General features: G+C 32.7%; 1 protein-coding gene across 2 annotated transcripts in view; it reads right to left on the bottom strand.

Moving 5' to 3' along the window:
• Window positions 1-27,863, bottom strand: part of Dtn (detonator) — a 221,214-nt gene that overhangs the window by 51,409 nt on the left and 141,942 nt on the right. For both annotated transcript variants that reach the window (XM_064066820.1, XM_064066829.1), the window contains exon 5: window positions 17,362-17,545. In XM_064066820.1, the coding sequence (XP_063922890.1) occupies window positions 17,362-17,545 (184 nt within the window). The remainder of the gene's footprint in view (window positions 1-17,361; window positions 17,546-27,863) is intronic.

The following is a 27,863-nucleotide window of genomic DNA, read 5'->3' as shown; positions in this document are numbered from 1 at the left end:
GTTTTAAGTTTCTTGTTGTCGAAATAAGTCTGCACATATTAAGAAAAACAAAAGGCAAGATGTAGCCCCGCCCACCCACCCTGTCTCAATTGTGATGATTTTTTTTATTCGTCGTGAGCCAAGAAGGCGGAGCTTAACTGCAAAATCCTTATTTCTCTACGAGAAATTAAAAACATGTTTTTAAGTATCGCGTTGTTCAAAGAATATGATGTATATTATGAAAAAAATAAAGCCAAAGATTAAGCCCCATAATTAGGGCCCACCCATTCCCGCTCCGATCTTAATTCTCAACTGTGATGAATTTTTCATTCGTTCGCAGACCTAGGGGCGGAGCCTAAGTGCAAAATCCATATTTTCTTACAAACATTTACCATTTTAAACCTGTTTTAAGTTTCTAACAATAAAAAAAATCATCACAATTGAGATCGGGTGGGTGGGCGGGTTTTATACTTCGCCCTTTTTCTTAATATGCATAGTATTCTTTGAACAACACGATACTCAAAAACAGTAGTATTTGATAAGATAAGACTGTTTTTGGCAGATGACATACCTTCCAAGAAAACAGAGGGCGGGTGGGTGGGGCTAGTATTTGATAAGGTAAGACTGTTTTTGGCAAATGACATACCTTCCAAGAAAACAGAGGGCGGGTGGGTGGGGCTAGTATTTGATAAGATAAGACTGATTTTGGCACTTTTGACATTTTCTACCATTTTTCAACTATGTCCAAAAATTAGCCACTCTCTTTTCTTAGAAGGAATGTCATTTGCCAAAATCAGTTTTATCTTAGCAGGTACTAGCCCCGCCCACCCACCCTCTCTTTTCTTAGAGGCTATCTCATCCGCCAAAATAACTCTTACCTTAGCCTGAACTTGCTAAGATAAGACTGACTTTGGCAGATGACAGATCCTAAAAAAATAGAGGGTGGGTGGGCGGGCCTAGTACTATACTAAATCGATTGAGTTTCCGGTCTGAAAATTTGTTTGTAGAACTAGGAAACTTGGAGGAATCGAATGATGCAAACCGCAATACGAACTTTTGTGCCCTTTTGGTTCATGGCGAATAAAAAAATCATCACAATTGAGAGAGGGCGGGTGGGCGGGGCTTACATTTTCTTTGTTTTAATATGTGTAGTCACCTTTTCACAACAAGAAACTTCAAACATGTTTAAAATGGTAAATTTGTATATAGGGAAATATCGATTCTGCGATTACGCTCCTCCCCTGGGTCTGACAACGAATGAAAATTTACTTTTCTTTGTATAACACGATTACTTAAGAACATATTTCACATTTTTTGTAGTAAAATAAGGAATTTAGAAGTAAGCTGCGCTCCTCGGGTTACGACAAATAAAAGAAATTATCAGAATTGAGATAGGGCGGGTGGGTGGGGTTTATATTCTGCCAATTTTTTTATATATATACCTAGACATCTTTTCACAACAATAAACTTAGAACGTGATTAATTTTTGCAAGGAAATATGGATTTTGCAATTATGGGGCGGAGCCTAACTGCAAAGTCGATATTTTCTTATCCAAATTTTCTATTTTAAAGTAGTCTTAAAGAGGCTTAATTGGAAGATCGATATTTGTCTACAAGAATTTACCATTTTAAACATGTTTTAAGTTTCGTCTCCTGAAAGGACGTCTTCGCATATTAAGAAAAGGGGCAAAACATAAGCCCCGCCCACCCGCCATGTCTCAATTGTGATGATTTTTTCGTCGTAAGCCGAGGGGCAGAGCTTAACTGCAAAATCTTTATTTTACTACGGGAAATTAAATTATCTACAAATTAAAAAATGTTTTCAGTTTATTCTTGTCCAAATAAGTATACACATTTTAAGAAAAACAAAAAAAAAGCAACAAGTAGCCCCGCCCACCCACCCTGTCTCAATTGTGATGATTTTTTTATTCGTCGTGAGCCAAGAAGGCGGAGCTTAACTGCAAAATCCTTATTTCTCTACGAGAAATTAAAAACATGTTTTTAAGTATCGCGTTGTTCAAAGAATATGATGTAAATTGAGAAAAAAATAAATCCAAAGATTAAGCCGCATAATTAGGGCCCACCCATTCCCGCCCCGATCTCAATTCTCAATTGTGATGAATTTTTGATTCGTTTTCAGGCCTAGGGGCGGAGCCTAGGTGAAAATCCATATTTCCTTACAAAAATTTTACCATTTTAAACGTGTTTCGAGTTTCTAAGAATTAAAAAATCATCACAATTGAGATGGGGTGGGTGGGCGGGGTTAATACTTCGCCCTTTTTCTTAATATGCATAGTATTCTTTGAACACGATACTCAAAAACATGTTTTTAATTTCTTGTAAAGAAATAGGCATTTTGCAGTTAAGCTCCGCCTCTCGGGTTACGACAAATAAAAAAAATCATCAGAATTGAGATGGAGCGGGTGGGCGGAGCTTGTATCTTGCCTATTTTTTCTTAATATACCAGGCCATCTTGTCACAACAAGAAACTTAGAACATGGTTTTGCAAGGAAAAATGACTTTTTTGCAATGATGGGGCAGAGAGAGAGAGAGATGTTTAAAATTGGTTCAATCGACTAAAAATTGGCGTCAAATTGTAGATAATTTTCCGCCAGTTGCAAATCCGAAATTACCTTGAAGACACTTATTGCAATTAAGGTAAAATATGCTTCCAAAATTTTCAAAAATTTTCGAAAAAAATGGTTAAAATTCGTTCAGTCGACCATGAATTGATTTCAAATTGTAGATAATCTTCGCTAATTACAAATCCGAAATCGCCGTCACGATATCTGGTCCAATAAACACGAGGAGTGAAATCAAAATTTCCAAAAAATTGATTCAATCGTGTGAAAATTGGTGTCCAACTGTATATAATCTTTCGCTAGTTACGAATCTGAAATCGATGTAACGATATTTGTTCCAATAAACATGAAAACTGAATTCAGACCTTTCAAAAATTTTCCAAAAAAATGATTAAAATCGGTTCAATCTACTGAAAATTGATGTCAAATTGTAGATATCCTTCCGCCAATTACAAATCCGAAATCGTCTTCACGACATCTATTGAAGTTAAAGTAAAATATGATTCCAAAGTTTTCAAAATTTTTTAAAAAAATAGTTAAAACTGGTTCAATCCACTGAAAATTGATGTCAAATTGTAGATAATCTTCTGCCAGTCACAAATTTGAAACCGCCATAACGATATCTGGTTCAATAAAAACGAAAAGTGAATTCAAAATTTTCAAAAATTTTCCAAAAAAATGGTTGAAATTTGTTCAATCGACTGGAAATTGGTGTAAAACTGTACATAATCTTCCACCAGTGAAGAATTTGAAGTCGCTGTCACAACATCTGTTCCAACAAATACGAAAACAAAATTCAAAATTTAAAAAAATGGTTAAAATTGGTTCAATCAACTTAAAATTGGTGTCAGATTGTGGATAATTTTCCACCAGTTAAGAATCTGAAGTCGCTGTCACAACATCTGTTCCAACAAATACGAAAACAGAATTCAAAATTTTCAAAAATGGTTAAAATTGGTTCATTCGACTGAAAATTGGTGTCAAATTGTAGATAATCCTCCGCTAATTACAAATCTGAAATCACCGTCACGATATCTGTTCCAATAAACACGAAAAGTGAACTCAAAAATTTTCCAAAAAACTGGTTAAAATTGGTTCAATCGACCGAAAATTGGTGTCACATTGTAGATAATCTTCTGCTAGTTACAAATCCAAAATCACCTCCACAGCGTCTACTGAAATAATGGTGAAATATGATTCCAAAATGTTTCAATAATTTTCCAAAAAAATGGTTAAAATTGGTTCCATCGACTCAAAATTGGTCTCAAATTCTAGATAATCTTCCGCCGGTTACAAATTTACGATCACCGTCAGAATATCTATTCTAATAAACACGAAAAGCGAATTCAAAATTTCCAAAAATTTTCCAAAAAAATTATTAAATTGGTTCAATCGATCGAAAGTTGGTGTCAAATTGTACATAACCATCCGCCAGTTATAAATCTGAGAGCGCCTTCAGGATATCAGTTCCAAACAACACGAAAAGTGAATTCAAAATTTTCAAAAACTTTCCAAAAAAATGGTTAAAATTGGTTCAATCGATCAAAAGTTGTAATTAGCAAAGTCGATATTTTCTTATCCAAATTTTTATTTTGAACATGTTTAAGAATTATTTTCAGTTTTTTCTGTATCGTGTTGTTCAAAAAATACTATGCATATTAAGGAGAAAAGGCAAAATATAAACCCCGCCCACCCGCCCCATCTCAACTGTGATGATTTTTTTTATTCTTAGAAACTTAAAACACAATTTAGGTGGGGCTGGGTGGGCGGGGCTTATTTGTTGCCTTTTTTCTTAATATGCGTAGTCGTCTTTTCAGAACAAGAAGCTTAATACATGTTTAAAATGGTAAATTCTTTTAGAAAAATATGGATCTTGCGATTAAGCCCCGCCCCTCGATCTGACAACGAATGAAAAATTCATCACAATTGAGAATTATGATCGGGCGGGTATGGGTGGGGCCTAATCTTTGGCTTTATTTTTTTCTTTGGAACAACACGATACTCAAAAACATGTTTTTAATTACTTGTTAAGAAATAAGTAATTTGCAGTTAAGCTCCGCCTTCTTCGTTCACGACGAATAAAAAAATCATCACAATAGACATAGGGTGGGTGGGCGGGTTTACATTTTGCCTTTTTGTTTTAATATGTGCTTTTTACAACATGAAACTTAAAATATATTTAAAATGGAAAATTAATATTTTTTCTTGTGAAAATATGGCTATGTATATTAAGAAAAGAAAGGCAAAATATAAGCCCCGCCCACCCGCCCTATCGCAATTCTGATGATCTTTTTTATTCGTCGTAAGCGGAGAGGCGGAGCTTAATTGTAAAATCCTTATTTTTCTACGAGAAATTACCGTGTAAAATACGTTCTTAAGTAATCGTGTTACACAAAAAAACTATTTTTTTTTTAATTAATTTTTTTTTCATGCGTCTCGATCTCAATCGTGATGAATTTTTCATTCGTTGTCAGACCGAGGGGCGGAGCATAATTGCAAAATCGATATTTCACATATTAAGAAGAAAACGCAAAATGTAAGCATAAAATCGAAAATTTTAAAAATTTAAGAGTTGATAAATAGAAACTTTAAAAAACTTAAAAGAAATTGGAAAATTTGAAAATCGAGAAATTACAAATTCTGAAAATAAAAAAATTTTTAAAAACTCAAATATGGGTGCGATTAAAAAAATGCTCAGTTAACACAATAAACGCGATGAAAGCAACTAAAAATTATTTAGCTAAAAGTAGGTACCTTGAATATAAAAATTGAAAAATCCAAAAACTGAATAGACGATCTAAAAATTGATAAATCGGGCTAACTGTAAAATCGAACAATTGTAAATTAAAAAATTGAAAAACTTAAATGTTGATAAATTAAAATTTTGAAAATTGAAAACTCAAAAACTTTTTCGCAAATTCGTCTTTATATAATAATGACAAAATTTTGTTCAATTGTGGTTTAATTAATAGTTTTAGTCCAGCTTTGAGAAGACAAACTCATTCAAATCAAACTAAATTCTACGTGACATTCTTTCGATGTATAAATCAACACTTGTGCGTCAGATTGCTATTACCTAGTGCTGAACGACAAGAGGTGTTTAGTACTAGTAATTATTGTTGAAAAAACAATTCAAAGTACCAGTTCGCCATCGATACGAACCTGTGCGCTATGCTGTGACAAATTTATAAATGATCATGTCAAGTAGGCGTCGCGTTTGCCGCCTCGTTGAAACAGTGATTATAGTTGACCTGTCAATTACAACCAAGACGGACAGTGATGCGCTCGACATGACAACCGTTTCCCAGCGCACCGAAAAATGAAGCTCGGTGTTCGTAGCTGCACACTGTTATAAATACAAGCTGCTTATAAACACCCTCGTTATTATTTTCTCACAGTTTAATTGAAAGTTGTCAGCATGACGGACAGGTGCGCGTTCAACACGACTCTCCTTCTACCGCAGTGAAAAATTTATGTAGTTCCCTGATTTATACAGCGGCTAATTTACAATCGATCGCCGGGAGGGTTGAAAATCATTAATCTTTTCGATTTGCTTGGTGGCGATGTATAAATAACTTCCGAATGAATGACTCTAGATAAAAATTTAAAGGGGTCATCGGGTCGTGGACAACACTTGTGAGGCAATTGTCGATGTTTGCGTTAAATATTTTCAACGGCGCCGGATAATTATTATCGAAGAAGAATGTCCTTGTCGCCAGACAAAGGGTGTTCTTTTTGCCAAGGAGACGTCACGAGTTGCCAACAGCGCCGACTGGTTTTTATCTCGGCTCCAGACGGCTCTATAAAGCCTTTATGAAGCACAACACAAATAATTCGAATCGATCGCATTTTTGAAGTTCAACTGAGGGAGGACGCGGCGTCAGGAGCGCGGATAAGTTGCCGATGTGGGAAGAGCTTATCGAAATTGATAGATGCGAGCAGTGACGTAGCTAACTTCCACTGCGCCCCCCCGCAGTTTATAGTAAGCGCCCCCATACACCAAATTTAAAAAGTAATATAAAATTAATATGAAATTACTGGTTTACCAGTAGTGGCGCCGAATAACACAGATTTACAAATAATAATAATTTATACACATAATAATTTTTAAAAATTGTTAATTGATTATACTGGCTTCATTCGATGTTGTCGAGAGTTCATAAATTCGCGTATGACACTGTCGAGATCTAATTTTTGGGATCGATCACACTCAATGCTCAACACAGCTAAGTTGGTTAATCGTTTTTGACTCATCGTGCTTCGCAAATATGATTTAATTAATTTTAATTTAAAAAAAGATCTTTCTGCCGTTAAAAAATTATTGTCCATAAACAGAAACTTAGCAATATCTGTAATTTTAGTTATTTTTTGCTAAATAATTTCACCAACAACAATGTTTTTAAAACTAACGATTTGCCCACAGATTGCACTAGAAATAAGTATCTTCTTCGTATTTATTTGCCAACTTTGATGCTGCCTCCACAAATTCTTCGTCTGTACTATTCAACATTTCCTGTGGTTCCAGAAAAGAAAAATAGTTTGTGACGTTTTTCATGCTCTCAAACCTATCTTTAATTTGAATATTTAAAATATTAAGAGCAGGATAGAAAACGGTTGTTTTAAATTTTTCAGTGGGATCTTTGAAAAAGGTATCTTCACATAATTCGTCATGAATCAGTTTTACTTTTTTAATACGTTTATTTGAAAAAGAATTGTGAATTTTCCAGGTATCAGCACATTTCCTTGATTCCTCCATTATTTGTTCAAAATTGTCACGTATACTTTGAAATTTGTCTTTTAGATGTTCCATCCATTTACAAGCCTCACCTAAAGTAATATTTGAACTCTGTAAAGTTTTTGAAACCAAATTAACATTTTCTAAAATTTTGCATTGAAATACTAATAGAGCAACAAACTCAAATGAATCCATTTTTTTACGAAGAGCTACAGCTTCATCTATTTCACTTTTCTTTTTTGATGTTAAAATAATTTCAGCTCATAACTGTTGAGAGATTATATCTAATGGCAATTAGAGAATCAAATCTCGATGACCATCTGGTGGGGCATAACTTTTTTAAAGTTTTTTTCATAACACACTTATCATTTTCTTTCATCTCAATGTTGTTGTTGTTGCCATCTCGTCAAACTCTCACTGAAATAGACATATATAGCATTTATTAAATCATAAAATGCGGAAATTCCTGGTACGTTCTTAACAGAATCATTAAGGACTAAATTGAGGTTAGCAATGAACATATTCGGCGTAATGATGTTGTTTCAAGTTCTTCATTTTTTTATACCATTTTCCCGATTTTTTAATTTTCATTTTCTGGATTTGTATCACAATTTTTCGTTTATTCAATTTTTCACATTTTCAATTCCTCGATTTTCCAATTTTCAATATTTAGATTTTACAACAATTTTCGTGTTTTCGACCGCAATTTTTCGATCTTTAAGTTTCTCAATTTTTAATCTTTCGATTTTTGAATTTTCCGTTTCTTCAATTTCTCAAGTTTTTAGATTTCTCGAAGCCTTCATGTTATACTTTTGCGTTTTTTCATTTTGAGTTTTCAATTTTACAATTTTTCTATTTTATAACTTTTCCATTTTGTTTATTCGGAAAGTAGAAAATTCGAAAAATTGAAAAATCGGAAAATTAAAAAATTGGAAAAAATTGAAGAATCAAAAAATTCCAAAATCGATAAAACGGACAATCGAATGGAATTTGTTTTTACGGTTTTTTAATCTGTATTTCAATTTTTCGATTTTTGGAATTTTCTGTTTCTCATATCTAGGTTTATCGATTTTTTTGAGTTTTTCGATTTTTCCGTTTATCTTTTTTTTAAGTAAATATTTCAATTTTGAATTTTCCGATTTCAGCCTAATTCGATTTCTCGATCTTTTGAAGTCTCAATTTTTCGATTTCGATTTCTTGGTTTTTCGATTTTTCTAGTATATATTTTAAATTTTCGATTTTTAAAATTTTTGATTTTTCTCTTTTATAATCTTTATGTTTCGATTTCCCGATTTTAATTTTTTAATGTGTTTCAATTTTTCCATTTTTGGAATTTTCGATTTCTCATATCTCAATTTTCCAATTTTAAAAATTTCTCGATTTCTCGATTTTTAAGTTTTCGCTATCTCAATTTTAAACATCGCAATTTTGGGAATTTTTCAATTCCTATATTTTTCAGATTTTCGATATTTTCATTTTCCCGATTTTGTAATTTTCATTTTCTTGATTTTATATCACAATTTTTCATTTTTCCATTATCTTTATTTTTTCAATGTTTCTTTGGATTTTATAATTTTTTGTTTATTCAATTTTTTACATTTTCAATCTTTGATTTTTTAAGTTCTTGATTTCCAATTTTTTTATATTTCGAAGCTTTCATTTCGTATTTTTTCAGTTTTAGAATTTTTCTATTTTATAATTTTTCTATTTTATAATTTTTCGATTTTATTTATTCGAAAAGTTAAAAACTCGAAAAAATGAAAAATTGAAACAATGAAAAACTAAAAACCGAGAAACTTAAAAATCTAAAAAAAAAATAAGGAATCGAAGAATGGGAAAGAATTGAAAAATTGTAAAATCCAAAAATTGTAAAATCGAAAAATTATAGAATCTTGAAAATTGTAAAGTCCAAAAACTGTGACATTCAAACACCGAAAAATTGAAAAATTCCAAAAACGAAAAACTGAAAAAGGAACAACTTTAAAAATTATGATTATTAGGAGTGTTACATAATTAAAATGAAAACTGCAAATGAAAAATTAAAAAAAACGTTACATTGAAAGCAGAAAATTGAAAAAATAAAGAAAATTAAAAACTGTAAACTCGTGAAATTTGCAAACTCTAAAATTTGAAACATCTAAAAGTTGGAAAATCAAAAACTGAAAAATCGAGAAATCGAAAATTTTCAAAAATCGAAAGATTGAAAAATCGAAATTTTGGAAAATCGAAAAACCGAGGAATTCAAACTGAAAAAAGATAGAGAATTCAAGATGTCGAAAAATGTAAATATCTAAAATTTAAAAAATAGAAAAATTACAATAACGAAAAATTTAACATTTAAAAAAAAAAACAATCAAAAAGTCGAAAAATCGAGGAATTGAGAAATCGAAAAATGAAAATTTAGAAAAACCAAAAATTGAAAAGCATAAAAAAAATTAAAATCGGGTATTCGGAACGTAAAAAAAATAAAATCGAAAACTTGAAAAACCGAAAAACTGAAGAAATGAAAAACCAAAAAATCGACAAATTGAAAAATCTCAAAACTGAAAAGTCGAAAAATTGAAAAACCCAAAAATCGATTTCCGGTAAGTCGAAAAATTAAAATTTAAAAAGTTGAAAAACTGAAAATATCAAAAAACTGAAAAATATAGACATTCTCAAAATTGAAATGTTGAAAAATTGAGAAAATGGAAAACTTGAAAAATCCAGAATCGAAAAAAAAACGAAAAGTAAAAACATTTTAAAATCGAAAAAACGAAAAATCGAGATGTAAGAAATCGAAAATTCCAAAATCGAAAAATTGGAATACACGTTGAAAAGGTTAAAATCGGGAGATCGAAACATAACAAAACATAAAATCGAAAAATGGAGAATTTTAAAAATCTAAAAACTCGAAGAAATAAAAAATTGAAACATGGAAAAGCCGAGAAATCGAAATTAAAAAATTGAGACATCAAAAGATCCGAGAAATGGAGAAATCGAAATAGCCCGAAATCGAAAAACCGGAAAATTTAAAACTAAAATACATATTTAAACTAAAAAAAAAAACGATAATAAATCAAAATATTCAAAATTCGAAAAATCAGAAATTTTAAAAATCGAAAGATCGAGAAATCGATATATCAAAAAAGTGAAAAATTTTAAATTAAAAAATTGGAGATACTGAAAAATCCCAAAATTGAAACAACGAAAAGTTGAGAAATCGAAAAACTGAAAAATCGATAAATTGGAAAGAGGAAAAATCGAAAAATCAAAGAATTGATTAATAGAGAAATTGAGAAATGTAAAAATGATTTTTTTTTAAATTGCAAAAATTGTAAAACTGAAATATCGAAAAATTAAGTAAACTAAAAATCGAGAAATCAAGAAATCGAAAAATTGTAATTCAATTTTGTTTTATTTTTCCACAAAAATTTAGATGTCGAAGATAAAAATTCAACACGGATTCATAGACCATAGGTACACTGTTACATTTTTTTAAATTTATGTAACATTTATTTGACAAAATTGTAGAACTGAAGAAACGAAAAATAGAAACATTGAAAAACTACAAATCGAGAAAAAATTAATGAATTAAAGAACGAATTAAATCGAAAAATGTTCGTAAAGTCCAAAAACTAACATTCAAAGATCGAAAAATTAAAAAATTCCAAAAACGAAAAATTGAAAAAGTGAACAACTCTAATAACAATTATAATTATTATTACATATCTAAAATGAAAATTAGAAAACCTGCAAATCAAAAATTGAAGAAACGAAAAATTGAAAACAAAAAAAATTGAAAAATCCAAAAACTGAAAAATTTCAAATTGAGAAAAAGAAAAAATATAAAAACTCGTTCCTCGCGCGTTAAAATATCTCGATTATTAATCACCTTTATTAACAAACTTGTTCGTTAAATAGCTATTAATTTAGCTGATCTCATTTTCAATTCCAATGAAAACCCCTTCTTTAAAAATTGCACATTTTAAAAAAATATATCGGTTACGTTACGGTCTGCGCCCCCCCGCATTGCGGGATCTGCGGGGGTGCTATTTACGCCACTGGATGCGAGGAGACAGACCGTGCGCCAAATATTGATCAAGCGATTTTCGAATATTTAAGAATTTTAGCGAAGGCAAGCAATCGCTTGAAAAAACGGGCTTAGACTGATTATAGCGGGTTTTGCTTCCTGATTCCACTCAAATTTAGAGTTACGATCTGCTTTTGGAATTTGTAAAAAAAATTTATTCTACATCTTTCGATCTGTTGGTTTTTGGTCTTTATTCTCCACGTAATATTTTTCTCTCCCGTCTTTCTAAAATCTCTATTTCTGTTTTTTTCAATACCCAGACTTGCACTTCATCAGTTCCAAAAAAATCTTAAAAGTGACTTCACCCGAAATGTAAATTAAAAAAAAAAGACATTCAAGCTTGAACGATTTTTTGGTCTAAAATGACGTTTCTTAGCTCCAACACCACCCCCTCCTGTGAAAAAAGATAATCTTAGCGTACATCCTGTATCCATTAAACGAACATTAGTCATATCGATTTTCCAATTTCCACAAGCATATTTTCGGCTGTTTATACCCCATAAACACTTTTCTCCTGTCTCATAACGGCGCTTAAGCCCCCATTCTTTATCCTCGAGCCGCCCCTGCCCCCTATCAAATCCGCTTGTCGGCAATCCGAATTCGGGAAACATAATGGCCGCTTGGCAAAGGACACATATTGATGTCTGCATGACAAACGATCCCTTGCTCCTTCGAAGTCCTTCAGGACTATTGATTAAACAAAATAGAGTGTAAACAAGCTCAACATGTACATTTCGTTGGTCAGAGGCCAAATCCCCGATTCCTTTTTCGTCCCGACGTAATTTCCAGGTGCGCCCGAATGGTGAAGAATTTCATTAAGGGATCAAGTGGAAAGGGGCGGCGTACGACCGCCCCTCTAAGCACTTCATTAGAACTTTTAGCATAACATGCCGGCAATAAACGACCACTTGCAAGATTGCCTTCCCTTGCAGCGGATGTGTGCTCCAAGTATGTGGCCGTTATGCCGAATACACGTTTTAATGCGGGTTTTAGTTAAGATTCCTGCCGGATACACCCCATCGGTATTATCCCGAGGGGTAAATAATTGAATAGAAACGGCACAGTTTACGCGGTTCCGAGAATTATAACGCCTTTAAGCGCAACTGGCGCGCTTTTTACGTCCGACCGGGGATACGGAAAATAGTGGGATGGGAACGGGGAATTTTTTGTAGCCCAAATAGTCCTAATTGATTTTATAAAATTGAAGTAATGCAAATTTTGCAGATGACAATATTCCTAATACACTTATAAAATTTCACAACAATCGGTCCAGTAGTTTTGAACAGACACAAACAGACTTTCCTTTATTTGATCTCTTACTTCCTGCAGTATAAGAAAATTACACGTCATGGCCGGAATTAGACGATATAGTTGTAGAAAATATGTGAGAGTCGACAGCTGTAACAAGACCGCTTTTGAGCAACTGTGATCCTTATCAGCAATTTTCTTTTATTTGAGCAGTCACTTATTTCGTTTGAAAATCATAGAGTCGAAAGCGGAATTCAATGGTATGTTAGCAGAGCACAGAGCGATTTGAGAGTCGCCAAGTGTGACATTACAAAGATTCTTTTGATTTTTTTTTTTTTTGGTCTGGTTCGGTAAAAACACGCCTTTGAGCCTTATTAATGTTTCTTTCATTTCATATAAAACCGCAGAATTCAGTGTTTTGGTGCAAAAAGAGTATTTGAGAGGCGACAATTAAGACATTAGAACGGCCGTTTTTGCGCGACTTTCGCCCTTATAAAAAAAATTGTATATATCTCGAGATTGAGTCTGGTGTTATTCGATTCTGAGACTTAAAAAAAAAAATTTACGTTTTTCTTTTGTTTCATTTGTTACTGGATTTACACAGCGAAGGACTGAAGTCAGTGTCCTGTTACAAAATTGTTTGAGAGCCGACAATTATGACATTAGAAAAATCGATTTTGAGCGACTTTGGCCCTTGTAATTTGTTGTTGGATTACTACACAACGCGATTCCGAGTCTTATGGAAATCTGTTATAAAATCGTACAGTCAAGGACTGAATTCACTCTTTTATTACTAAAATATGACCCTTATAACATTTTATTTTGTCTATGTGTACATACAAAAAATATAGTTCACAAGTCGAAGTTAGGAAGGTCAGTGTTACGCGGATCTGACCCTTATTAAAAATTTAAAATTTTTCTTTTGTTTCATCTGTCACTTGATTTATATAAAATCGAACCCTCAAGGACTGAATACTGAATGTTCCATGAACTTAGATATTTTATTACAAGAGCTGTTTGAGAATCGGCGACTGTGACATTAGAACGACCGATTTTGAGCGACTGTGACCCTTATAATACACAAAACATATAGTCTAGAGCTCAAGATTACCGAAGCTAATGTTACGCTACCTTGAGCCTTATCAAAATTTGCAGAAATTTTCTTTTATTTCATCTGTCACTTGATTTATATAGAATCAGTGACTTAATTCAGTCTCTTGTTACAAAAAGTACACGAGAGACGACAATTATGACATTAGAACGAGATATTTTGAGCGACTGTGACCTTTATAATTTTTTATTGGATCTATATTTACAACTAAGGTAGTACACAGTTCGTGATTAGTATTACGCGACTCTGAACCTTATCAAAAATTTAGTTCATTATACAGTGCGATTTTTTAAATGTTTGCTCTAGTTGGTCAGCGCAATGCATTGTTCCCAAAAATACTTGAGAGGCGACAACCGTGACATTAAAACGACCGATTTTGAGCGACTATGACCCTTATAATTTTTGAAAAGGTAAATTCTTGTAGACAAATATGGATCTTCCAATTAAGCCCCGCCCCTCGATCCGACAACGAATGAAAAATTCATCACAATTGAGAATTAAGATCGGGGTGGGTATGGGTGGGATCTAATCTTTGCCTTTATTTTTTTTTTATATGCATAGTATTCTTTGCACAACACGATACTCAAAAACATGTTTTTAATTTCTCGTTAAGAAATAAGCATTTTGTAGTTGAGCTCCGCCCTCTTGGTTCACGGCAAATAAAAACATCATCACAATAGAGATAGGGTGGGTGGGCGGGCTTACATTTTGTCTTTTTGTTTTAATATGTGCAGACTTCTTTTCATAACATGAAACTTAAAATATATTTAAAATGGAAAATTTAGATAAGGAAATATAGCAATTAGGTTCCGCCCTATAATTGTTAAATCCATATTTCCTTCCCAAAAAGTACCACTTTAACCACGTTCTAAGTTTCTTGTGAAAATATGGCTATATATATTAAGAAAAAAAAAGGCAAAATATAAGCCCCGCCCACCCGCCCTATCTCGATTCTGATGATCTTTTTTATTCGTCGTAAGCCGAGGGGCGGAGCTTAATTGTAAAATCCTTATTTTTCTCTAAAAAAGATCGGAAAATCGAGAAATTACAAAATCTGAAAACTAAAATTTTTTTAAAAACTAAAAAATGGGTGCTATTAAAAAAAATGCTCAGTCCACACAATAAACGCGGTGAAAGCAACTAAAAATTAATTAGTTAAAAGTACTTTGAATATAAAAATTGAAAAATCCAAAAACTGTAAAATCGTGAAAATGCCAGATTTAATAAATTTGTACTTTTTTAATTAAATTAAAAATTAGAATTCGGGAAAATAAAATATTACACAATTGGGAACTTGAAAAATTTAAAAGCCAAATTAAAAATTGAAATCTTGATTAACTGAGAGAAAGAAAAATTTAACCGAAAAATAAACTGAAAAAATTCACAAATGGAAAATTTGAAAATCGAAATGTTACGCTACTTTGAGCCTTATCAAAAATTGCAAAAAATTTTCTTTTATTTCATCTGTCACTTGATTTATATAGAATCGCAGTTAGTGACTTAATTCAGTCTCTCTCTGTTACAAAAAATACATGAGAGGCGACAATTATGACATTAGAACGAGAGATTTCGAGCGACTGTGAGCTTTATAATTTTTTATTGGATCTACATCACAACTAAGCCAATACACAGTTCGTGATTAGTATTACGCGAATTTGACTCTTATCGAAAATTTATTTATTTATACCGTGTGATTTTTTAGTTGGTCAGCGCAATTGAAACGGCTGACATAAGCGTCATGACCAACTAGAACAGAAATTAGAAAAATCACATTGTTACCAAAGAGGCGACAATCATGACAACAGAACGACCGACGAAAAATGTTCTTATGTTTCAATTATTAGTTTCATCACGCAAAAGCCAGCTTACAACAACAAAAAAATAATGTGACTTTCGTGAGTTGCGACTTCGGTCCTTATATATTTTTTATTTGATCTGTCACTTGTTTCTAAAAAAGCACACAACGATGGTCCGAGCCAGGAGATACATACAAAAAATGTATGAGAATCGACAGCTGCGCCATTAGCGGGCGAAATCAAGCGATAAACTACCAAGAATATTTGAGAGTCGACATGGAGAGGTTGAAAAGGATAAACTCCAAATACAATTAAATCAAAAATGAATTTTAGCTAAACAGTTCGCTGACAGTTTTTGTTTCATAATTCCAAAAATATACACAAGTGTCAGTTCATTCATAAAGCTTATATTTAGGTAAACAGTGGAGCTTGCAAAAAAGCATTAACTTTTAGGGAAATTTGGTGGTGTATGTCGGGAATTTAGCCAAAATTGAACGGGATATTAATATCCGGAATGTTTTATTAGTGACAAATAACCTACAGCGCTTTTGCGTTATTTGTGTTATTTTATCCATGAAAATGCGTCAATTTCCGACAGAAAATCGTTAAATATGCAGACTCCTCATTTATTTATTAGTATAATAATAAGTGAATTATGCTTGTCGAGTAAATCAGTAGATTGTGTTTTAATTTCGTGTTAATACAGTTTTTGCACCTCCCGTCAGAGCAACCAAGACTTTAATAATGTATTACCAAACGACTGTCTATTTATTTATAGGTTAGTTTCGTTTCTACAAGAGTGTACAAAAAATGTGAACTCAGTCAAGAAAACTCGTTTACATTTTATGTTTGTCAACAGCTAAAAAATTCCGACGTTTAATGTTGTGTCTACCGTGTGTTTTCTGTTCGTGTTTTTATTAACTCTGTATTTATATTTAAAGCGGTTTCAAATATTCGTTTGTCACTGTAAATACCGAAAAATATTTTCGTGTAATTGAAAATGGGTCGCCACACCTACGTTTGCGGCAAAATCAATAATACAAAATTAACTGGATTTTGCGTTTCTATTAAATCGGATATCTATTTAAATTAATTAATTTAATAAAAACACCACAAACATAAATTATAAATTGAAATTCACCAAACTGTTCGAGAATAATTAATATTTTTCAGACACTAAACGACGAACATTAATTTCCGGAAGAAACTCAGGTGTAAGTAATTGGGTGCGTTCGGACCACAGAATGCTAAATAACTACTTTCCACACACCCCGGTCTTCCGAGATAATTAATTATCACGCGTTTGTGATTTGTTAACCCAAACGAGCACTCGTTATAACTCCACATTAAACATCATCTAAAGCCCCGAGAAAAAAAACCTGAAAGCTCTCTCGTTAATTTCAAGAAGCTTCCGCACGCAACCGTGTCGGAACTCCTTCAACTAACTACATGCATCCAAACATCCGAATTATGCAGAAAATTTGAATTCTTCTGCATCATCCGGCAGTGCATCGCTGCAGGAAACGTGAGCCGCTCTAAATCCAAATCCGATCGAGAAACGAATAAAATCAAAAAGCACGAGCTCAAGCTCAACAGATAAAGAATCCGGGAGTTATTCGCAACGAAGTCGTCTTCGCTGAATCAGTGATTTTTTTTTTTTCTAGGAAAATTGGCGCTCCCACGGCGTTTTTTTTTGAAAATTTAATTACAGCCCGTTCCAGCGCCACATAAATCTCGGCTGAAATTTTTCCAAGATACAAGTTGACGGGTGCTAATGGCCTATTTAGCGGGCCATTTGCGTCGTAAACATGCAAATAGCTGCCCGAAATAGCACTCACCTTGCTGATGGGGACCACGGCCTGGATGTCGTCCTTCTGGACGTCGAAGCGTGTGGTGGACTTGCGTCCTTCCGCTTCGTCCTCGTGCGGCTCAAACTTGGCGGACCAGACGATCCTCGGGCCCTCGTAAGGCTCCGAATCGTCCTGTCCCAGCTCGATCAGCCAAGTAAATAGCTCCGTAACGCTGGAAATAACAGCCGAGTCAAGTCCCTTTCAGGCAGTTTCGGGACGCGACTACCAAAAGTTAAATTTTATCCCGCACGCAAAATGAAAAGATAGGGCGCTATCGCGATTAGGAGTTACAGGACAAAAGAGAGTCGTTGGAAGGGCGGCGAGAGTGCTCGGGTGGGTTCAAGTGCGATTCGGGAGTGGAAAAAAGACGGCGGTTTGAGGGTGGAAAGTTAGTTTGGGGTGGAGGTACTAATGAGTGCGATTTCGACCGGGTTTGTCATAGCGGGTGCTAAAGCAATATTTTAATGGCGAGGAGGGTCGTGGATTTTCGTTAATAAGGTTGTCAATGGAAACGTGACTGAAATGGCAACCGAGTGGGTGGTTTCGTTTAATAACTAAGTTTCGACTGCTCGAAATACGTGGTCCATTAAATTGTGATGAATTGTTACAGGTCTCGTGGATAAAGTTTATCGTTATCCACTTGTAACGGCTATAATAATTTATTCTTATTAATTTTTATTTCACGTATAATAATAGTGTTCTGAGGACTGTTTAATCCACATTTTCTTGCCTCAATAATCAAAAATACAATATATAATCAGGTGATCCTTATTCATGCTGTACCTATATAATTTTTCGTATAAAAGCTGATCTAAGAAAATGTAAGAATCTACCTCAGACATTACAAAATAAACAAAGATTTACATTTTTATTTTTTCTGTGTTCTGTAATTTTCAATTTTATTTATATATATTTGACAAGTAATCTCCGAAACTGGACTGATTGCTGTGGAATTTTGGTTGTATTTAAGACAATCGTATAGCTGGTTAAATATTAATCAAAATTTATCTATTTGTTCATTCCCACCAACCATTTGATGACGTCATCTCAAATTTTTGCAAAGCAAATCCTGTTAAATTTTATAAAATGGCGTGCTTCTATACTTGTGGTTTATTAATCCGGCATTTAGGTTTTTGTAAAAAACAAAGCAAAATTTTGGTTACTATTTAACCATGAACATGATACTTCTAACATATGTAAAACATTTGACAACAATCGGTCCAGTAGTTTCGGAGATTACACGTCTAATAAAAATGGATACATTAAAGGACGAAAAATCAAACAATCGATTAATCGAGAAATTAAATCAAAATATTGAGAAATTAAAAAATCAAAAAATCGGGAAATTGAAAAATTGAGAAACCGAAAAATTGAAAAATTCAAAACTGAAAAACTGAAACTTAAAAAAACATAAATCGAAAAATTGAAAAATCGAAACATCGAAAACTCGATAAATGGAGAAATCAAAAAATTGAAAAATGGAAATAAGTGTTAAAAAACCTCCAAATTGAAAAATCCCAAAATTGGAAACTTAAAAATCGAAAACTTAAGAATCGAAAATTTGAGAAATCGAAATAGCCCAAAATCGGAAAATTCAAATTTGAAAAATTTAAACTTAGAAAAACTGATAAATCGAATAACTGGAAAATTAAAAAATCGTAAATCCTACAATTAAAAAAAAAAACGCAAAATTTGTAAAAAACAAAAAAGTGAAATATCAAAATATCGAAAAGTCGAAAAATTGGAAAATCGAAAGATCGAAATCTCGATAAATCCATAAATCAAAAATTGAAAAATTGAAAAATCAAAAAATGTGTTGAAAATTCCAAAACTGGGAAATCGCAAAATTGAAACATTGAAAACTTGAGTAGTTGAAAAATTGACAAGTCAAACAATCGAAATAAATCGAAAAATTGATGAATGGAAAAACTGAACAATCGAAAAATTTAAAAACGAAAACTTGAAACAAAAAAAAAATAAAAAACTGAAAAATCCAAAAGCGGGAAGGCGCAAAATCGAAAGATTGAGAAATCGAAATTTCAAATAATGAAAAATCTGAGATTTAAAAATTCGAAAAATTGAAAAATACAGAAATCGAAGATTTGCAAAATTGAAAATTTGATACATCAAAGAAGCAAAAATTCTAAAATCGAAAATCAAGACTTCGAAAAATCGAATAACAGAGTAATAAAAAAAATTGCGATAGAAGTAAAAAAAATGAAAAATTGAGAATTCGAAAAATCGAAAAATTAAAAAGAAAATTTAAAAAATGCAGAACGAAAATCGAGAAATTAGGAAATCGAGAAAAAATGAAAATCGAAAATTCTGAAAATTGAAAAATCAAAAAAGCAAAAAATCGAAAATCGAGAGTTCAACAACTTAAAAAATCAGAAAATTGCGAATTCGAAAAATTAAAAAATTGACAAGCAAAAAATCGAATAAATAAAACATGGGAATTCAAAAAACCGAATAACATAGTAATAAAAAAATTACGATGGAAATGAAAAACAAAAAATTGAGAATTCGAAAAATCGATCAATTAAAAAGAAAATTCGAAAAATCCAAAATGAAAAATTGAGAGAGGAATCGAGAAATTGGGAAATCGAAAAATAGAAAAATTGAGAATTCGAAAACAAATCAAAAAAATAAGAATTAGAAAAACTGGAAAATAGAAATACAATTCGAAAAAGCGAACAATTGAAGAAACGAAAAATTTAGAATTCGAAAAATTGAAAATTCGAAAATTCTGAAAATTGAAAAATCAAAAAAACAAAAATTCAAAAACCGAAAATCGAGAATTCGAAAAAATTAAAAAATCAGAAAACTGCAAATTGGAAAAATAAAAAAATTGACAAGCAAAAAATCGAATAAACAAAACATGGGAATTCGAAAAATCGAATAACAAAGCAATAAAAAAATCACGATAGAAATAAAAAACGAAAGTTTGAAAATTTGAAAAATCGAAAAATAAAAAAAAACTGAGAATTACAAAAGCTGGAAAATAGAAACACAATTAGAAAAAACGAACAATTGAAGAAACGAAAAGTTTAAAATTCGAAAAATTGAAAAGTCGAAAATTCTAAAAATTGAAAAATCAAAAAAGCAAAAATTCAAAAATCGAAACTTGAGAAATCGAAAAATAGAAAAATCTAAAAATCGAATAAAAGAAAAAACGAAAAATTAAGAATTCCAAAAATAAAATCGACAATCAGAAAATCGAAAAAAGAAAATTGAGAGCTCAAAAAATCGAAAGATTAAAAAAAATTGAGAATTTTAAAAATCGCGAAATCGAAAGATAAAAAAATGGAGAAACTGGGAAATTGCGAAATTGAGAAATCGAGAATTCCAAAAATCAAAAAATTTAGAATTCGATACAAAAGGTATTTCTTTCCTCGCTCCTGACGTCATATAAATCATATTTATGCAATTTTATGATCAACTTTATAGTAAAGACAAGATAAAAATCACTAAAACCATCAAGACAATGAAATAAAAAGCGACTACAAAAAGTAGTCAATAAAAAAAAAATAAAAGAGGAGTTAAAAAGTCACAAAAAAGTCAATAAAACAAAAAAAAGCAATCAAAAAAGGCGATAAAAAATGCAACAGAAATGACGACTACAAAAATGTGAGTAAAAGGCGATAAAAAAGACCAAAAAATTTGACAATAAAGACCACAAAAAGGTGGTTACAATAAAAAGTGCCAAAAAACAACAAAAGCACGCAAAAAATGCAAAAAATACAACAAAACACAATGAAAATGAAACAAAAACTTCAAAAAAAATCACAAAAATCCGAAATCAAAGGAGGAAAAAAAATAAAAAAAGGGTAAACACCGTTGCAAAAAGTGGTTAAAAAAATGAGACAAATAACAATTCGACTAAAAGAAGAGAGTCAAAAAACAGACAAAAGAAGGGAGTGAAAAATGGTGACAAAAAAGAGGTCACTAAATGAGAGAGAAAAATGTTACAAAAAAAAAGCCACAAAAAATTTGACAAAAAAATAATTGAATACAACAAAAAAACGCATCAAAAAAAGTTCACAAAAAACGCCAGCAAGAAAGTGCGAGTAGAAAAAGTTAGAAAAAACGTCAAAACACTCAAAACTCACAAAATGTGACGAAAAAGGTCAAAAAAATCGACAAAATGGGCAACAAAAAATTAACTACATAAGCGACAAAAAAACCACAAAATATAAAAATAACAAAATGAAAATAAAACGAATATAGTAACATATTTTAAGAAATTTAAATATATTTATTTACTATGCAAAATTTTGAAGTTACGGCATCGAATTGTTGGTGGGGGATGATCCAACAAATTTTGGTTAACGTTTTACCATCTACACGATATTTATCAAATACGTATAAAATTTGACAACAATTAGCCCAGTAGTTTTTAGAGATTATGTGTTTAACAAAAATCGGCAGACAACAGACAGACACACGAAAAAGGGAGACCTACTATTTCGTACTCTAGGAGTCATAAAACATGAAAGTAGCCAGTTGCCTGATGGACTCTCGTGCAATACTTCCTTACACTCCGCTCGGGAAGTAAAATACTACTAATAAAAAGAAAAATCACAAACAATTCTAAAAATACAAAACAGGCAAAAAAAAATTCAAACAGACGTCCTCTTATATCTGTTTTTAATTCTGAATATGCAAGTTTTCGAAAAAACAAAGATTTGTAGATACAAAAAAAAAATTAAAACTGGATCAATTGCTGTGAAATTTGGCATATGCGTAAGTCTGACAGAACGCTCAAGCTATCAATCCCTACCAAAAATTTGATGACGTCACCGTAAAAATCGAGTAAGCAAACCCTACTTAAAATGTGTAAAATAATATGCGTCCATTCATGCGTGTGGTTTCTGAGGGCGAGGAAAGGACTATTTCAACTCCCCTAGGGAATGAAAAAATAGATCTCCCGTTTCCGTCGGTCCGTCTATTCGTCTGTCTGTCGTCTGCCACCTGTGTCGATATTTGTAAGCTAGATGTTCTCGGAAGCATATGTTTTGGTCCTATGCATCCAGATGCATAAGAATTTATAACATTTTACTAAAAATAAAAAAAATATAAAAATATAGAAATTATAACCGAACTGTACAATATCAGAGGAAAATGACCCATCTAGAAGTACTAAACAATGAACAGTAAACAGATGCATTAATTAATGAATTAATTAATCTCATAAAGTAAATTATCTAATTTAATTCGTAAACAACTGTCAAGTTTTGTTGAGTATGTACTTTAAGCAAATACACTTAGCGCTGAATGCAATGCTTAGCAAGATTGCAATCTTCGCCTCTATGTATTTTGTGAGAGTTCAATATCGGTGACCTCATGAATTTGACAGTAGCGGCCAGACTATCGGCAATTTTTCCTAAATTGTAATCCAAGTCAAAAACTCGTTAAATTGTTTGTATCAATTTAGAATCAACTTGTTCATATCACTTTTCATCTGTAGTATACGAAGCTTTTTAAAAAGGCGGCACAAACTTTATACATTAAAGTTCTGCTTATCCAACAAGTGCTACACTGCACTGAAGTTGGTTATGCACTTTAAATGGGTCATGTTTGTCTGACAGAGTTCTAAAAACGTTCTTACACTAAATAACATTAATCACAATTGTTCTGCTAATGTATATGCATTAAATACCACTAAATAAAAAACTAAACATAGTAATATATCTTACTCCGTTTCGTATTAAGTGATGCAAAGCGGATTATTATCTAGAGCTTTGTGCTAATGAATTTGTAAGCCATCTCATTATACATGAGAGAAATAATTACAGCAGAATATAGGTTCGTAAATTCTTAGCTAATTTAATTGAATTAATTTGCACTCCTAGAGTTATGTTTGCCTCTGCGAAATGATTAAAAACCACACCTACGGGATATAATACCTACAAATTAGCCACACTAGAATGATTAAAACTACGTTTTGTGATCTACGTGGAGGTTTGCCCTACAAAATAATTCCAGTAATTGTTCAGTGTTCGCCGTAATTTTTATTGCGTCAAATTCAAGCCCGAACTGCACTCAACATCCAAGCTGCGGTGAATTTTTCCCTTTGAGTATCCCAGGCAATCGCTCTTGTATTTACTTTTCACAAAGTCGAATTAACTTTGGCTTTGTATGTATTTATGGCCGAGATCCTTTGAAAAAGGACTCTCCTCCTGACCGCAGCCGCAACGTCGAGACACTAATCCTCCGAGAGCAATAGAAGAATCACGAAAGGCCGGAATAAAGGCCGTAAAATCTGGCAGGCTCACGTCCACCTCCGCCATCTTCATAACGTGTTAAAGTATTTAGTTTCATTATGGCGCCCTCCGATCGTTACTTTTTTTGAGAAATTCGCCACGTTCCGCAGATGTTACCCGATCGATTCAAATTCCATTCGCGTTTCTCCCGCATTGTGCTTAAAGATGGTGGCTCAATGCAGGGACTTGGCCGTTTTATAAAGTTGACAATCGACGATTTCTTTTAAAAATTTAACGGCGGAGCGAATTTTTCATGAAAGAGGCGCTTTCGAGGAACGCGGACGAGATGTTCTTTTCAGATACCCGCCAGAAATAAACACTTCTCTGGTTTAATGCCGTCATCTCGAAGCAAAACGCATAAATGTATAATAAAACGAATGTAAGGACGAAACAAACAAGTTGGGTTGCTAACGCGCTAACCTTGTTTTTATTTTTTAATGTAAAAAATGGGGCCTTGCTGGAAGATTCGCCGCGACGAAATCAATATTTATGGAACGGCCAAAACAGTTTAGCGAGACGCTTGATCATGGAAGCTTGAAGAATAGATTATTTATCCACATTAGTCGACTAAGTATATTTCATCGACTAACATTCATAGAAAACTCGGTTCTAGATGGCCACTTACGTCTTTGCCTCGCTCCAGAAGTAAAAAGGCAGAAAATGTTCTGTTAATTAAATTAGACGAAGTTTTTAATTTTGCTTTTTGCTGGAAATGTTTTTACAGTCACGACGGTCCTCTGGAGACAAAGTGAGGAAATTCAATTTTTTCGCTGGCTTCTGAATATTCTCAAGTTAAAATATTTCGATTTAAGTGAATTTAAATATGCATTACAAAAAAGATGGGCAGATTGGGATGCATTGCAGTGGCACTGCAACATTGATTTTTGCAGACATAAATTCTGCTCATGTTCGTCCAATTACCGGGTTGTTTCCCCTGTTACAGATGTGCATACATTTGTATTAGGAGGCGGAATCGAATTTTCTTCGCTTTGTGTTAAAGAACTAAAGGTAATTGTGTGGTTCTGGTAAATATATCCAATAATGGTGCACCATGAAGTGTTCATTCGAGCAGTCGAGGATTGTGTGAATGGGTGTATAGGCAACATAAAATACTCCTTTATTTCGTGATATTGTGCGGTTCTAATTTCGATTTAACAGAGATTCTACTAAAATAATGAAGTTATACAGGTGTTTGCTTTGAAAATATTGTGTAGATGATAAAAAGTTAAACATTCCAAAGTCAATAAGGCGAATAACTTCAACGGATTGAAATCAACAAAAAAATGTCGTTTCCTAATTTCGAAGGTCCTCCGGGAAAAGTAAAAAATTTGGGAGACAGATTTCGATGAAAAAATTATGTCAATCCCAAGTCGATACAACAACTGTGTTTCGTAATATTCGCGTTCTAAGTAAATTTTTTAAACAATCTCAAAATTTGTCACATTTTATTTTTGACGCCTTAAAAAACTTCAGGGGATCGTAATCAATAAAAAAAAAATCTGTGTTAAATTTCGAAAGTGCTGGCGGAAATGTCAAAAATTTCAAGTGAGGACTATTGAAAAATTGAGCTTTTCACGATTTGTTTAAAAATTTCGAAAAAATTCTGGGAAATAGATTTCGAAGAACTAAATTCAAAAATATCATGTCTTAATGGTCCCAGTCCAAGGTTGAGAATTATAATCGAAAATTTTAAACCTATAGGGACACTTTTGTTAAAGACGTATTTACCACGATTTCGGAAAACATAGGTGATCAAAAATTATTAAAAAAATCGTGTTTTGATAAAAATGATGGTTCTATTCAGGGGAATAATCCCAAGTTCATTCGATGACTTGTTTTCGTAATATTCGTGTTCAAAATTCAATTTTTAAACTATTTCAAAATTTGTCACATTTCATTTTTGCGCTTCTGGACAAATTGTGGGATTTTTTTTAAATTGAAGCCTTAAAAAACTTCAGGGGGTCGTAATCAATAAAAAAAATTCCTTTGCTAAATTTCGAAAGTGTTGGCGGAAATGTCAAAAATTTCAAGTGAGGACTATTGAAAAATTGCGGTCTAGGACAATTCGGCGCGGCCGACTTGGCGCGGCCAACTTGGCGCGGCCGACTTGGCGCGAGACATTTTGGCGCAAAGCCAACTTGGCGCAGGGACACTTTGGCGCAAGCTATCTTGGCGCGGACCATCTTGGCGCGAATGAACTCGCACCAAGAAAAATAGATATAATTATACAAAAATTGTACCCGTTGTTAGCATAACCTAATTTTTATAGTCTCCAACGCGTGGTGGGGTAATGTCGACTTTTTAATGGACACACGGGCGCTTCGCGCCCTGCACCCCATTATAAACATACTCCTAAACGTGGAACTTCTTGCTCCGTGGATCATTTAGTTATTGGAATTTGTGCGAATGAAACTGTGTATTTGGTTGCCTACACTTAGCATAAATAACAGAGTGCAAACCACGGTACAAAAAATAAATATTTTTTATATTATATACCGACGTACTCGCGCCAAGATGGCTCGCGCCAAGATGGCTTGCGCCAAAGTGTCCCTGCGCCAAGTTGGCCTTGCGCCAAAATGGCTCGCGCCAAGTCGGCCGCGCCAAGTTGGCCGCGCCAAGTCGGCCGCGCCAAATAGTCCCATTCCGGAAAAATTGAGCTTTTCACGAATTTGTTTAAAAATTTAGAAAAAATTCTGGGAAACAGATTTCGAAGAACTAAATCCAAAAACATAATGTCTTAATGGTCCCAGTCCAAGATTGAGGATTATAATCGAAAATTTTAAAGCAACTAGGGCTACTGTTGTTAAAGACGTATTTAGCACGATTTCAGAAAAACTAAGTGTCCAAAAAATATGAAAAAAAATCGTGTTTCAGCAAAAATGAAGGTTCTATTAGGAACGAAAACCCAAGTCAATACAAGGACTGGTTTTCGTAATATTCGGATTCAAACTAATTTTTAATCTATCTCAAAATTTGTCACATTTCATTTTTGCGATTCTGGACAAATTGTGGGAATTTTTGAAAAATTGAAGCCTTAAAAACTTCAGGGGATCGTAATCAATAAAAAAAGTATTTTGCTAAATTTCGAAGGTCCTGGAGGAAATGTCAAAAATTCCAAAGTGGGGACTATTGAAAAATTGATCTTTTGTGAAGTCTCCTAACAATTTAGTAAAATTCTAGGATATAGATTTCGAAAAACTAAATCCAAAAATATGATGTCTTGATGGTCCCAGTCCAAGGTTGAGGACTATAATCGAAAATTTTAAAGCCATAGGGGCACTGTTGTTAAACACACATTTAGCACGATTTCAGAAAAACTAGGTGTCCAAAAATTATGAAAAAAATCGTGTTTAAGCAAAAATTATGGTCCTATTCGGAATGAAAAGCCCAAGTCGATGCGATGACTGGCTTTCTTAATATTCGGATTCAAAATCTAATTTTTAAATTATCTCAAAATTCGTCATATTCCAATTATGAGATTCTGGAAAAATTGTGGAATTTTCTAGGAATTGAAGTTATAAAAAGCTTCAGGGAGTTGAAATCAACGAAAAAATTTCCTTTGTTATCTTTCGAAAGTGCTCGAGAAAAACTCAAAAACAAAAAAAAAGGAAGCTTTGAAACATTGAGCTTTTCGCAAAGTTGTCTAAAAATTCGGAAAAAATTCTGGGAGAGAGATCTGGACGAACTAAATCCATAAATATGGTATCTTGATGGTCCCATTCTAAGGTTGAAAATTATTATCGAAAATATTAAACCCACGGGCGCACTTGTCTTAAAGACGTATTTACACGATTTCGGAAAAACTAGATGTTCAAAAATTATGAAAAAAATCGTGTTTATGTATAAACAATGTCTCTAATACGGAGAATAATCCCGACTTAATACGAGGATTGGTTTTCGTAATATTCGGGTTCAAAGTCAAATTTTTAACCCATCTCAAAATTCGTCATATCTCAGTTTTACGATTCTGGAAAAATTGTGGAATTTTCTAGGAATTGAAGTTATAAAAAGCTTCATGAGGTTGAAATCAACAAGAAAATTTCCGTTGTTAACTTTCGAAAGTGCTCGAGAAAAACTCAAAAATCAAAAAAGAAAGCTTTAAAAATTGATCTTTTCGCAAAGTTTCCTAAAAATTCAGAAAAAATTCTAGGAGGGAGATCTCGACGAACTAAATCCATAATATGGTATCTTGATGGTCCCATTTTAAGGTTGAGAATTATTATCGAA

This window comes from Zophobas morio, unplaced genomic scaffold (assembly GCF_036711695.1).
Source record: "Zophobas morio isolate AGI-343-1 ecotype UQ-CSIRO unplaced genomic scaffold, CSIRO_AGI_Zmor_V1 ptg000004l, whole genome shotgun sequence".
In the NCBI taxonomy this organism is placed as follows: Eukaryota; Metazoa; Arthropoda; class Insecta; order Coleoptera; family Tenebrionidae; genus Zophobas; species Zophobas morio.
The sequence above is the reverse complement of the archived record's forward strand: the minus strand, read 5'-3'. Positions and strand labels throughout refer to the sequence as shown.